Source organism: Geotrypetes seraphini, chromosome 17 (assembly GCF_902459505.1).
Source record: "Geotrypetes seraphini chromosome 17, aGeoSer1.1, whole genome shotgun sequence".
In the NCBI taxonomy this organism is placed as follows: domain Eukaryota; kingdom Metazoa; phylum Chordata; class Amphibia; order Gymnophiona; family Dermophiidae; genus Geotrypetes; species Geotrypetes seraphini.
This window is the reverse complement of record NC_047100.1, coordinates 15,852,556-15,864,749: the sequence shown is the minus strand read 5'-3', so window position 1 is coordinate 15,864,749 and position 12,194 is coordinate 15,852,556. Positions and strand designations below refer to the sequence as shown.

General features: G+C 41.2%; 1 protein-coding gene across 5 annotated transcripts in view; it reads right to left on the bottom strand.

Moving 5' to 3' along the window:
- The window catches only part of CCDC66 (coiled-coil domain containing 66), a 93,909-nt gene that overhangs the window by 32,995 nt on the left and 48,720 nt on the right, over positions 1–12,194 (bottom strand). For all 5 annotated transcript variants that reach the window (XR_004537356.1, XM_033926262.1, XM_033926259.1 and 2 more), the window contains 3 exons: positions 6,889–7,035; positions 3,961–4,451; positions 805–842 (listed from right to left, as the gene is read on the bottom strand). Coding sequence is in view for 4 of the 5 variants with exons in the window: in XM_033926262.1 (XP_033782153.1) it covers positions 805–842; positions 3,961–4,451; positions 6,889–7,035 (676 nt within the window). In the remaining variant the exon portion in view is untranslated. The remainder of the gene's footprint in view (positions 1–804; positions 843–3,960; positions 4,452–6,888; positions 7,036–12,194) is intronic.

The following is a 12,194-nucleotide window of genomic DNA, read 5'->3' as shown; positions in this document are numbered from 1 at the left end:
TATCAGCCATTGCTCTGACCTCTATACTTAAGACACTGAGATTGGATCTAACTAAAGTCAAATACTTTAGACCAGAGGCTGGGTTACCTTGGCCTACCAAACTATTGGAAATCTGTGTTAATAAACAACTGTCTAACTTTCTAAATCTGCACTGGCTACCAATGAAAAAAAAAAAAAAAAAGAGTTCAATTTAAGATCGCTTGCATGGTTTACAAGGCAATATATGGAGAGAACTCCAACGGACAAATATCAGATATTAAGCTCATGTATTCCTCTTACACCTCTAGAACGATGCATTGCCTTAACTGGCATACCCTTCTCCCAAACCAGTTCAATGAAAAAAGCTATTTGAGTCTTCCTTCGCTTACCAAGGACCCAAAGTCTAGAATAGCTGCCACTGAACCTACAACAATTCCCCACCTACTATAGTTTCAGGAAAATGCTAAAGATATATCTTTTCTCTATATAATCCCTTGAAACCTACCTAAGATCTGAAAACTGTATGACCTGTAACTAAATTGTAAACTGCAATGATTCCTAGCAGAAAACTGCAGAATATAAGAAACTGTATGGTATGGTATGGTATGGTATGGCTCTATAGTCGTACTAGTGCATATTGCCTAGAACTTTTTGGTCATTAATAAAATAATTCCAGTTCTGCTTAATATTTAATATATTCCAAATCAAACAAAGTTTAATGTTCCTGAATTTGCTACAGAGCTTTCAAAGTAATCCAGGAGGTTAAACTTGTCAAGAAAAATAATGAAAATGGACTAGAAGAAAACTATTTTCTGCAAGACCTACCTTTGGTTATAATCATATTTTTGAGAATTCTCTTCATCCTAGAACAAAAAAGGTCACAAAGACATTTTTTCATAAATGTTTATCTAGTAATTAATATAAAATTAAATTTATAATGCTCACTTATTTCTAGTTTTTATCATTATGTTTCTTGCCTAGCAGTTTCCCCTGGTTTCAAGTACAAATTGGAGAGAGCCTCTATTAGGTCAAAATGCCATGAGCCTTTATTCATTATTATCAATGATTTTCCCCTATTTTATATTCTCTTACAAATCATTACAATAATAATCCTTGGCCAGAAGCAATATATGAAAGATTCCTCTGAAACTATAAAATTGCAAACACTATCGGCCAGATTCAATAGACAGCTCTATAAATGGTGCCCTATTTAGGTGCCACTAGGCACCCTAATCATGGTCACCTAGCAACGCCTAAGTTCAAGGATCCACACCAAACTTAATTTTTTAACTGATTAGCCAGAATGGTAATTGACCACACAGGTTTTCAGCTAATCAAAAGAAAAATTAATTTTGAAGAGTTTGGCGCCAAACTCTTAGGACACCTATTGACACCTAAGTGGAGGCACCTTCCGATGCCTAGGGAAACCTAACAATGCCTATATTAAAAAGCAAAATTAAAAAGCAGGTATGGTAATGGGTGGAGAATAGGCTTAGTTGACTTAAGCTTCGTTAGATGTCCATTATAAAATGCTACCAAATTAGCCAAGTGAAAAGCTGGCCTAATGGAGCGGCATCTATGTCTAGGATGCCTAGTGAAGCTTAAGTCCACTTAGCTGCCGCTAGGTGTGATTCTATAAACGGTGCCATTTTTTTTTATTGGCAACCGCACCGAGCAGAATCTAAAATGTAGGCGCCACTCTGTGCCATTTATAGAATTTGGCCATCTGTCCAAATCGTAGAAATTATTTTTCACGCAGAGCGTAATTAAGCTGCGGAATCTGTTACTGGAAGATGTGGTCAAGGTCAACAACATAACGGGATTCAAGAGAGGATTGGACAAGTTCTTGAAGAAAAAGTCCATGCAAAATTATAAGCCAGGCAAACTTGGGAGAGCTATTGTTTGTCCTCAGAATTTACTATGGGAACAGATCTACTTTTTTGGAATCTGCTGGGTAGTTGTCCACTTGGAGACAGAATACTAGTTTCCAATCCATCTCAGTCCGACACAGCATGACTTCATTTATTCTTATGTTCTTAACTGTTGTGTGGTCACAGCCTGTAAGGGCTGGGAATGCTGCCTCCACAGCATTCACATTCTCAGCTGGCCTGGCAAACAGACTACCTAACCTAAGAACTATATTTAGGCCATCTGCATTGCAGTACACTGGCACCAAATTAACATGCCGATACCTGTATTCACTTTGTAATCAATCTTGGTTAAGACAAGTGGAAAAAGCATGCAGAACATGACTCATGGAGTTCTTTACAATCTCTCCCCTTTGCATGCAAGTGTGTGTGTGTGCAACAAAACAGCCTGCTTCCATGGCTAAGGGGGCAGAACAAGAAGTTTTAAAAAACAAAACATGCCCATTACCTAGCATTCTACCTTGCGGACATTAATGAAAAAATTCTGATGACTTCTGAAAAAAGCTAGATAGTTGATAATCCTCATCTCCTTAGTCCATCTCACAAGGGTGATGCACAGTTTGCTAGCTTTGTATGTCCTTTCCAAAATGCCACTCAAAATGTTATGATTAAAAATTGACCCCCCCCCCCCCCTTTTACGAAGCTACATTAGGTTTTATTTTATTACTGGCCGTGGCAGTATTAGCTCCCAATCTGTTTTAGGATCCAGTGTAAATGCGCCTGCGTCATTTTTAAGCTTCTCTAAGGAATATTTGGTCCTTTGGTCCCTTTCAAGTTTATTAAAAATTTTGATAAAACGCAAATCAAAACTTCTAAACGTTTTACAATTTGTAATTAAAAAGGGGGGCGACAATAAACGACTAAGTACTCGCATAACAAATCTTGACCAACTAGAAATAATAGGAAAATAGGGAGAACTACAAATTAACAGTAAATAATACATGAAAGGTAAACCACGATGGAGAAGATAGAGGATTATGAAATCATTCTGGCTGTAACCTAATCTATTTAACAGTTGAATGCATCTTGGAAAAGGTAAGTCTTTAGATTTCCCTTGAGCTTATCTAAGTTTTTTTTCTGCCCTAATATGAAGAGGTAGGGAATTCCATATTGGAGGGGCCGTGATTGCGAATGAGATAGCCCGACGTGTGCTAATAATTTTCAAGGATGGCGTATGAAGCAGATGCTGAGAAAAGGATCTTAGAGCTCTTATGGAATGTGAAGTTTATGGATAAAGGCCGGTTCTTCAGTGGTTTGAGTTTTGAATGAAAGGATAGCTATTTTATATATGATGCAGTATGGAATTGGCAACCAATGAGCTGATTTCAATACCCTTAGATCTTGCCATTCGAGGAATACACAGCGATATAAACTACTGTTCCCGTCCTTCAGAGGAATTAAACCTAGTCAATCTTTTGCTTATAAATTGGTAGAAATGGGGAATGGGCTTCCTGATTCTGTCAGATTGATAGGTCAGTTACAACAATTTCGTAAAGTTCTAAAAACCTTATTATTTACACAATACTTGAACAGTTTACCTAAAGATTAAACAAATGGATTGCCCTACAACACTTATTTTCTCCTATGCTCTTGTTTGCTTTTTTGCTGGTCTTTAATTACTTGTAAACCGAGTCGAGCTCTGCTGGGAGATGACCCGGTATATAAATCGAAGACTAGATTAGATAAGCGTCAGAGCTAAAACTGCCATGGCTGGTGATAAAAAAAAGCCTAATGCAGTTTTGTAAAAGGGGGCGATGAATGAATTTAAAACAATTTGTTATACGCCTGGATTTGTATGGTTTTTAGTATCTATATTCTTATGATTGTTATTTTTTTTTTCCATTTAGGATTTCTCCCCTTCTTCCCCCACCCCAAATAAAACAGAAGGCTATAACAGATCAGCATGTACACAGCAGAAAGATTAGGGTGGGCTCCTGTGGACTAATAGTATGATGTACTGTTCATGGAATTTCAAAATTTCATGAATAAAGAGGGAAAATAATATACAAACCCATTAGTGCAGAAGTGAGGTTATTCTAGATCACACTATTACCTTGGGAAGTTTATGTCTTTCTTTTGTATCCCCATGATTTGTCGGAGACCTCTGAGGTGAAAGGTCTTTTTTACGCTGTCTGTTTCTTGAAGTATTTCTTTCTACCAGCTGAAGTAGTTCCATTTGTCTCTTAGCTTGACTTTCTTGCCTCTGTCTTTGCAGCTCTTTAGGGTACTTGTTTGATGCTGGTATATACTTTTTGCTTGGTCTATTTGTGTTCCAGTCAGGGCGTTTCCCAGTTTTTTCCTCATTTTTCACTTGGTTCTCTGTTTTTGAAAACTGGTTAAATGGGTCACCGAAACTTCCTTTATTCCCATTTGTTGAAATATCTTCTGTAGCTAGCAATTTTGTTTCTTTTTTATGTCTTTTATTGTTCAACTGTTCCTTAAATTCTATAGAAACATCTGGAGAACTACGATCTATGTTTTCTCCTTCTATACAAGGCCTAAGATATGCTTCAGAACCGATGGCATTCTTTATACCAGTGTCATCTAAAAGAAAGTTTTCTGGGTTACATATTTTCCTGAACAAGCAAATTAACAGCTAATTTCAAACTCTTAAATACGGCATCCTGAATCATATTAAACCAATAGAGATTTTTTTTAATGATTCATGAATTAATTTTTTAACATATCTGCTTTGGTCTGTTTTTAAATCATTTATTTGTTTTTCTTTAAACACACAGTGTTAAGTGCTCAATGATTTATTAATCATATCAATTTAAGTAAATGTGTGCTGATGATACATTGTTTATATTCAAGCTTCCTAAGCGTTAATTCAATCATTAACAGTATCAATTCACTATTATAATCCCCCAAATTTTTTTATTGGTCATTTCTCTTTTTATCTATTGGTTTATTGTCCTGTTTGCTGTACTTTGTTGGTAAGCATTTATTACAACATATCTTTTTCATCAAATCACACTGGTAATTTGTTCCTGTTATAAGAACATAAGAATTGCCGCTGCTGGGTCAGACCAGTGGTCCATCGTGGCCAGCAGTCCGCTCACGCAGCGGCCCTCTGGTCAAAGACCAGTGCCCTAATTGAGTTTAGCCCTACCTGTGTATGTTCCGGTTCACCAGAAACTTGTCTAACTTTGTCTTGAATCCCTGGAGGGTGTTTTCTCCTATGACAGACTCCTTTCATATATTATGCACACTTTTTTTAAGTGTATAAAAGCATTTATTGTTCATAATATGTATTTATCTAAATGTTTATCTTTTTATGTATTCTATCCCCTGAGGAAAGCAATATCGTCGCCAAAACTTGGATCCTAGTCGGGACTTTGTTTTAACATTTTTAGGCGCCCCGAAACATAGTCTATGTCTGTGTGCCTACCCCCACCCGCGTAGATGAAGATGAGTATATATTTTGATATTTAAAGTATCTATATAAAAAAAGAAAAAAAAGTATTATAGAGGCCTATGACGACCATGGGTGCCAATTGAGTCTGTATGATCTTCAAAGCTTATAGACATACAGTATGGTACTTCTGAGGTCTATTAGCCTGAATATTAAATGTCTTAAGTCTAAAGACTCCTTTTAGTTAGTTATCTATTGCTTTATTCTAAAGGAGGTCTGAAACACTTGAGCCTGATAGTGTGGACTTGTATTTATTTATAAGGCATGAAGGGTGGGGGAAGGGGGTAGAGCTTGCAAAGAGCAGTATTTACACCTTAAGCACCTTGGAAGGCACATAGATGGGAGTCTTTATCTGCCATCTATCATGTTATTCCAAGAAACCCTGGAGTCATTTAGGGTCAGATTCTATAACTGGCATCTAAAAAAAGATAGGCTCTTAAAGTTAGGCACCTATTGCATGTCAATCACACTTAGGCACCCATTACAGAATTGCACCTAACTTACAACTTTGGCACCTGTAATGTAGGCCAGGGTTTTAAAGGCCTACATTATAGATGCCCAAGTCCTTTAGAACAGTGTTCTTCAACCACCAGTCCACGGACCAGTGCCGGTCCACAGAAATTTCCTGCCGGTCCACAGAGCCAGCACGTGCATCAGGACCAAAACAGTGTTCTTCAACTGCCGGTCCACAGTGCGATCAATGTAGTGTTATTTTCGAGCCAGCTCCCTCTTCCTAACTGATTCAGTGCACAAAGCCATGGGCAGTGGCTCCTATGGGTATCCTGTGCCTGAACCGGAAGCCTTTGACGTTGCAACATCAGAGGGAAGGCTTCCAGATGAGGCACAGGATGTGCAAGGTGCAATTAGTACTATTATGGGGCGGGATCTGGGATGGAGATTGGGTAGAGATGGGCGGGGTCTGGCCCACAACTTAGCCCAGTGTTCTTCAACTGCCGGTCCACGGTGCGATCAATGTAGCGTTATTTTCGAGCCAGCTCCCTCTTCCTAACTGATTAAGTGCACAAAGCCACGGGCATCCTGCGCCTGAACCGGAAGCCTTCTCTCTGACGTTGCAACGTCAGAGGGAAGGCTTCCAGATGAGGCACGGGACGTGCAAGGTGCAATTAGTACTATTATGGGGGTGGGTCTGGCCCACGACTAAGCCCAGTGTTTTTCAACTGCCGGTCCACGGACCGATACCGGTCCACAGAATAATTCTTTTATTTCTGCCGGTCCATAGGTGTAAAAAGGTTGAAAAACACTGCTTTAGAGAATCATCCCTAGCGGCGCCTAAGTCTTTCTCCACCCCTAAACACGCCTATCTTTATTAGAATTGTGCCTATGATAGGCACTATCTTCCAATTCAATTTTTGTTTTTTCAACTCTGAGCTCATTATTGAAGCCAATTTATTAATTAAGTTATGTGCCCAACTTTAGGTACCTCTTATAGAATTTCACCATTAATACTTATGTAGGTCAACAATAACATCTTGACTTCAGTCTTTAAAAGTTGTTGGCTTGTTAAATATGCTATCTATTAAAAGAATGAACTTCTAGAACTTATACCTGTCTGAACAGCGGTCTCCTTCCGAGGAACAATCGGTACCTTCATTTCCTGGTTTGTTTTATCACCGATTTCACAGTGACTATCATCAGGATTTAAATCCGATAGACTACTGGGTGCTCGATTGTAGTTCCATAGGGTGGTGTCGCCTTAAAACATACACAAAAAAACTACATTTTATAAAACTGATGTAAACAAACTGATGTCATAGCAATGGTTTAATAATCACACATGTAATATGTATGAAGCATTTTAGCTACCAAGATATTGGTGTAGAGCTGTCAGTGCTTAACATTGAAGGACTGCATTTTGAGACACATGTGGGGGTGGGTGGAGGGTAATTTTATGAGGATATCTATGTCCACATAGTGAAGCGTCTTATTTTGAGCCTATTGTATCTTATCATGGCAACATAAATGTCTAGGTGCCATTATAAAAGGTGACCCCAGTACCAGCATAAATAGCATGTAAATGCCAACACACACATTTACACCAGCTCTGAAATTAGTATAAATGAGTGCTTGTACCCAGTTCAATCAAACCCATACTATCAGCTCTTACTACAATAGAGATGACATTCTTTTAATTCACTACACTAATCCAACCTCTCCAGATCTCCTACTTCTTCAAAATCATCTCAGTGAATTTGCTGGATGGTTACAAACCCATCGCCTTGCACTTAATCCTGAAAACAACAGTAGCCTGCTAAGTTACGGGTTCTTTAACCCCTCCTTTTCTCATACCTATTGCTTTTTTTACTGTCCAATCATGACAGTCTCATCTGTCAAATAGCTGTCAATAAACAGATCTCCTCTGTTGTAAAATCAAGCTTCTGTTCTCTTTGTAAACTCAGGTTTCCCCTCTCCTCCCCTCCTTTTTTTCTTTTCTTCTCTTTTTTTTCTATCCTTCTTTCTTCTTTGTTATTGGGAGTGAAGGCTGGGGGGAACGGGGCATCATATGTTGTGATTTTGTAGGGATACCGGCAATGTTAGGAAATTCTACTTTACGGAGAGGGTGGTGGATGCCTGGAATGCGCTCCCGAGAGAGGTGGTGGAGAGTAAAACTGTGAATGAGTTCAAAGAAGCGTGGGATGAACACAAAGGATCTAGAATCAGAAAATAAGATTAAATATTGAACTAAGGCCAGTACTGGGCAGACTTGCACGGTCTGTGTCTGTATATGGCCGTTTGGTGGAGGATGGGCTGGGGAGGGCTTCAATGGCTGGGAGGGTGTAGATGGGCTGGAGTAAGTCTTAACAGAGATTTCGGCAGTTGGAACCCAAACACAGTACAGGGTAAAGCTTTGGTTTCTTGCCCAGAAATAGCTAAGAAGAAAAAATTAAAAAATTTAAATTGAATCAGGTTGGACAGACTGGATGGACCATTCGGGTCTTTATCTAATGTCATCTACTATGTTACTATGTTAGTATATGATGTCTGGGGTCAAGGGTTGACTTGGGAGGAGGGGTTCTACTGCTGGAGAGTTTATTCTGGTTTTTGCACTGGGGGGGGGTTAAGAGTCCTACCCTCTAATGCCATTTGTTCTTAGGATTTTCTGTTGTAGGTTTTCCTTCCTTTGGGGGGGAGGGAGTATTATCTGGGTTCTGGGTGTTGGAGGCATTGTTGTGGGGTTTTTGCTCAGTATATTGCTTTTCTTGTGGATGCTGTGTATTCTTTGTTGTTTGTTTGCTGTCTGTTAATAAAAAAAAATTGTTCAAATTTAAACTCTCTCAACTCCCAGGCTTCTTTTTTATGCCTACATAAACTCAAGCTATGGCTATTGCTAAGTTGTTTATGCGGAATTCTGCAAATTAAGTTTAAAGCACCTTCAAACTCTATAAAATACAGTGGCCACAACTCATTTACTAAAAACATTACATTGGCTCCTGGTCCCCTATAGGATCCATTTTAAAAGGTTCATAGACAACGGCACGAAAGACAAAAGCGCGCGCTGACAATTGAGCGCAGCGCGCACCGCCACGCCACTCTAAATTACAGTTTTTAGGGGCTCCGACGTGGGGACGTGGGGGGGGAACCCCCCCAGTTTACTTAATAGACATCGCGCCGGCGTTATGGGGGGTTTGGGGGGTTGTAACCCTCCACATTTTACTGTACACTGAACTTTTTCCCTAAAAGCAGGGAAAAAGTGAAGTTTTCAGTAAAATGTGGGGGGTTACAACCTCCCACACCCCCCCACAACGCGGCGCGATGTCTATTAAGTAAAGTGGGGGGGTTCCCCCCCCCACGTCCCCCCATCGGAGCGCTAAAAACAGTAATTTAGAGCGGCGGCGCGCGCTGCGCTCAATTGTCTGGGCGCGCCTTTATCCCAGCGCGCTTTTGACCTGACACCATTTTAAAATACTTCATCTCACTTTTAAAGCCATTCACGATGGTACGTCATTTCATCTAGCCTCGCTTATCATTCCTTACATTCCAGTCCATTGCCTCCATACATTGAATAATCACTGTCTCGTCCTTCCATCCCCATCGCAGGCCCAATGGAAATCAACTCTGAATACTGCATTCTTTTTTGTCTTACCTTTTTTTTTTGGAATTCTTTTCTACATACCCTTTGTTTTGACTATTGTACATCACTTAAGACTCATCTATTTAATCTTCCCCATTAGCCTTCTGACTATTCCCACTGACCCATGCCGTTTCTCTTCCCTATGTGTGTGGCTTTTACTTTCCTATTTTATAATTTGGAGATCCTTTCCATATCCTTAATTTTTGTTATGTAAACTACTTTGATTTGTGCTCAGTAAGAACAGTTAACAAATGATAATAAATGATTAAAGGCAAAGATTTATCTTTCTCAGCCCAAAATATGCGTCTGAGACCACCTACATGCAGTCTTACAAGTACAACTATAAACATGCAGATAAATAAACACACACCACTATGAAAGGCCTTTTCTATACAGAAAATCAGCTTTTTTTACAGTACTGGAAAAGGCAGGAAGAATTAGGGATCGCTCCTGCTCTGTATCCGCTATGCCCAGGGATTTCTCAAAAAAGTACCTGAATGTAACTCAGTTTGAACTATTACTAAAAAAAAAAAGGTATGAGCTAAATCCAAATAAATAAAAGGTAGGTCCATAGGGTCTTCTGAAAAGGGGAGGTATGATTGGGAGGGGTGATTATGAGTGGGGCTTTAGAAGGAGTGGCTTTAGGGGAAGGAGGAGATTAGTAATTAGTGTCTGACCTCTAAGATACAGCTTAATGCTCCTGGGCAATGTCAATAACATTATTTGTGAACTTGATTGAAAGCAGCATTTCTCACTAACTATTTTGGATGAGCAATTAGGGGAAAATTCTATAAATGACACCTAGGTTTAGGAATAACTAACTGAATTCCATGCAAAACTTACCATATTTTTTGCTCCATAAGATGCACTTCTTTCCCCCAAGAAGTGGGTGGAAATGTCTGTGTGTCTTATGTTGCAAATAACAATTTTTTAAACAACCCCCCTCCCATGAGAACTGACAGCAGCCATTCAGGAAGTGGCGCAGGTCCTGGCTGGAGCGCGAAAAGCTCACTCCTACCTTGTGTGCCGCTGGTCCCGAGATAATGAGGAGGCAGCTGTCCAGCAAGGGAGGGGCAGAAGCGCGGAAAGCTCGCATCACCAGAATGTAAAGGTGCTGGTGGAGGGGGGCTGGAACTGCCTACCACTTAGACCTGCTCTGTGCCACTAGACCTGCCCTGTACCCTGTTCTGGCCTACCACTAGATCACCAGAGGGGTACAGGGTGCAGAGCCTGGAAAGGAGTGTGGGATTGGGTGCAGAGCCTGGCAGGGAGTGAAGGGGGTTGGGTGCAGAGCCTGGTATATATTAGTACACAATTTGGTTCTGAATGTTTTATGTCTTGTTTTCCTCCTCTAAATCTAGGGTGCGTCTTATGGTCAGGTGCTTCTTATAGTGCGAAAAATACGGTAATTGTTTTTAAATGGTCTGGTCAAAAACCACGCTATTACAAACCACTGTAAAAAAAGGAGAAATTAGGTTCTTACCTGCTAATTTACTTTCTTTTAGCTTCTCCAGACCAGTAGAGGTTAACTTTACGAATGGGTATATATCTAATCATGACCAGCAGGTGGAGACTGAAAACAAAACTTTGGGACAGTATATCCTAGCCCCTCCTCTCTATTTCCCTCAGTCTGCCGAATAGCCAAGCAGGACCAAGAACTGGAAAACAACAGAGAGAAAAAACAATACTCCGAAAGGAGTAACAAATAACATACCCAAAAATGCTGTTGGAAAATGCAGAGGAGAAATTCCCGAAGGAAGAAGGTCCCCACAGCTCGCCAGCTAAGCCAGCCGAGCCACAGCCGCTGTTCTTCAATACTCCCCGGCCCTAGAAAAATACTAGAACCCGCAGCAAAAACCAAAAACTGCCCGCGCAACAGCCCCAACAACAACAACAACAGACAGGGTGGGGACCTCTACTGGTCTGGAGAAGCTAAAAGAAAGTAAATTAGCAGGTAAGAACCTAATTTCTCCTTCTTTAGCACTCTCCAGACCAGTAGAGGTTAACTTTACGAATGGGACGTACCAAAGCAGTCCCCTCACGGGCGGGACCCCCGAAGGGCCGATACCAGTACACGTTCACCGAACACCGCGTCCCGACGCGCCTGAACATCTACCCGATAATGCCGAACAAAAGAATGCAAGGAGGACCAAACCGCAGCCTTACAAATATCCACCGGAGGCACAAGCGACGACTCAGCCCAAGAAGCCGCCTGACCCCTAGTGGAATGAGCCTTGAGAAACTCCGGAACCGGCTTCTGACTCAGAAGATAAGCGGAAGCAATCATCTCCTTGATCCAGCGCGCAATAGTAGCCTTAGAAGCGCCAGCCCCCCCGCCGAGGACCCGCCAGAAGCACAAAGAGATGATCGGAGCTCCGAAACTCCCGGGTCCGCTGCACATAAGCATGGAGGACCCGACCGACATCCAACTTGCGCAGCTGTCGTTGCTCAGAAGAACCCTCCCGACTACCCAAGACCGGGAGGACCACCGATTGATTGACATGAAAAGGAGAAACTACCTTCGGCAGAAAGGAAGGAACAGGCCGCAAAACAACCCGCTCCTTCGAAAACTCCAGGAAGGGAGCCCTACAAGAAAAAGCCTGTAGCTCCGACACCCGTCTAGCGGAAGTAATGGCCACCAAAAAGACCGACTTCAGCGTAAGGTCCTTCAACGAACAGCCATCCAACGGCTCGAAAGGAGGGCGCACTAGAACAGAGAGAACCAGATTGAGATCCCAAGAGGGAACCGAGGGCCTTATGGGAGGCCTGAGCAACTTGGCCG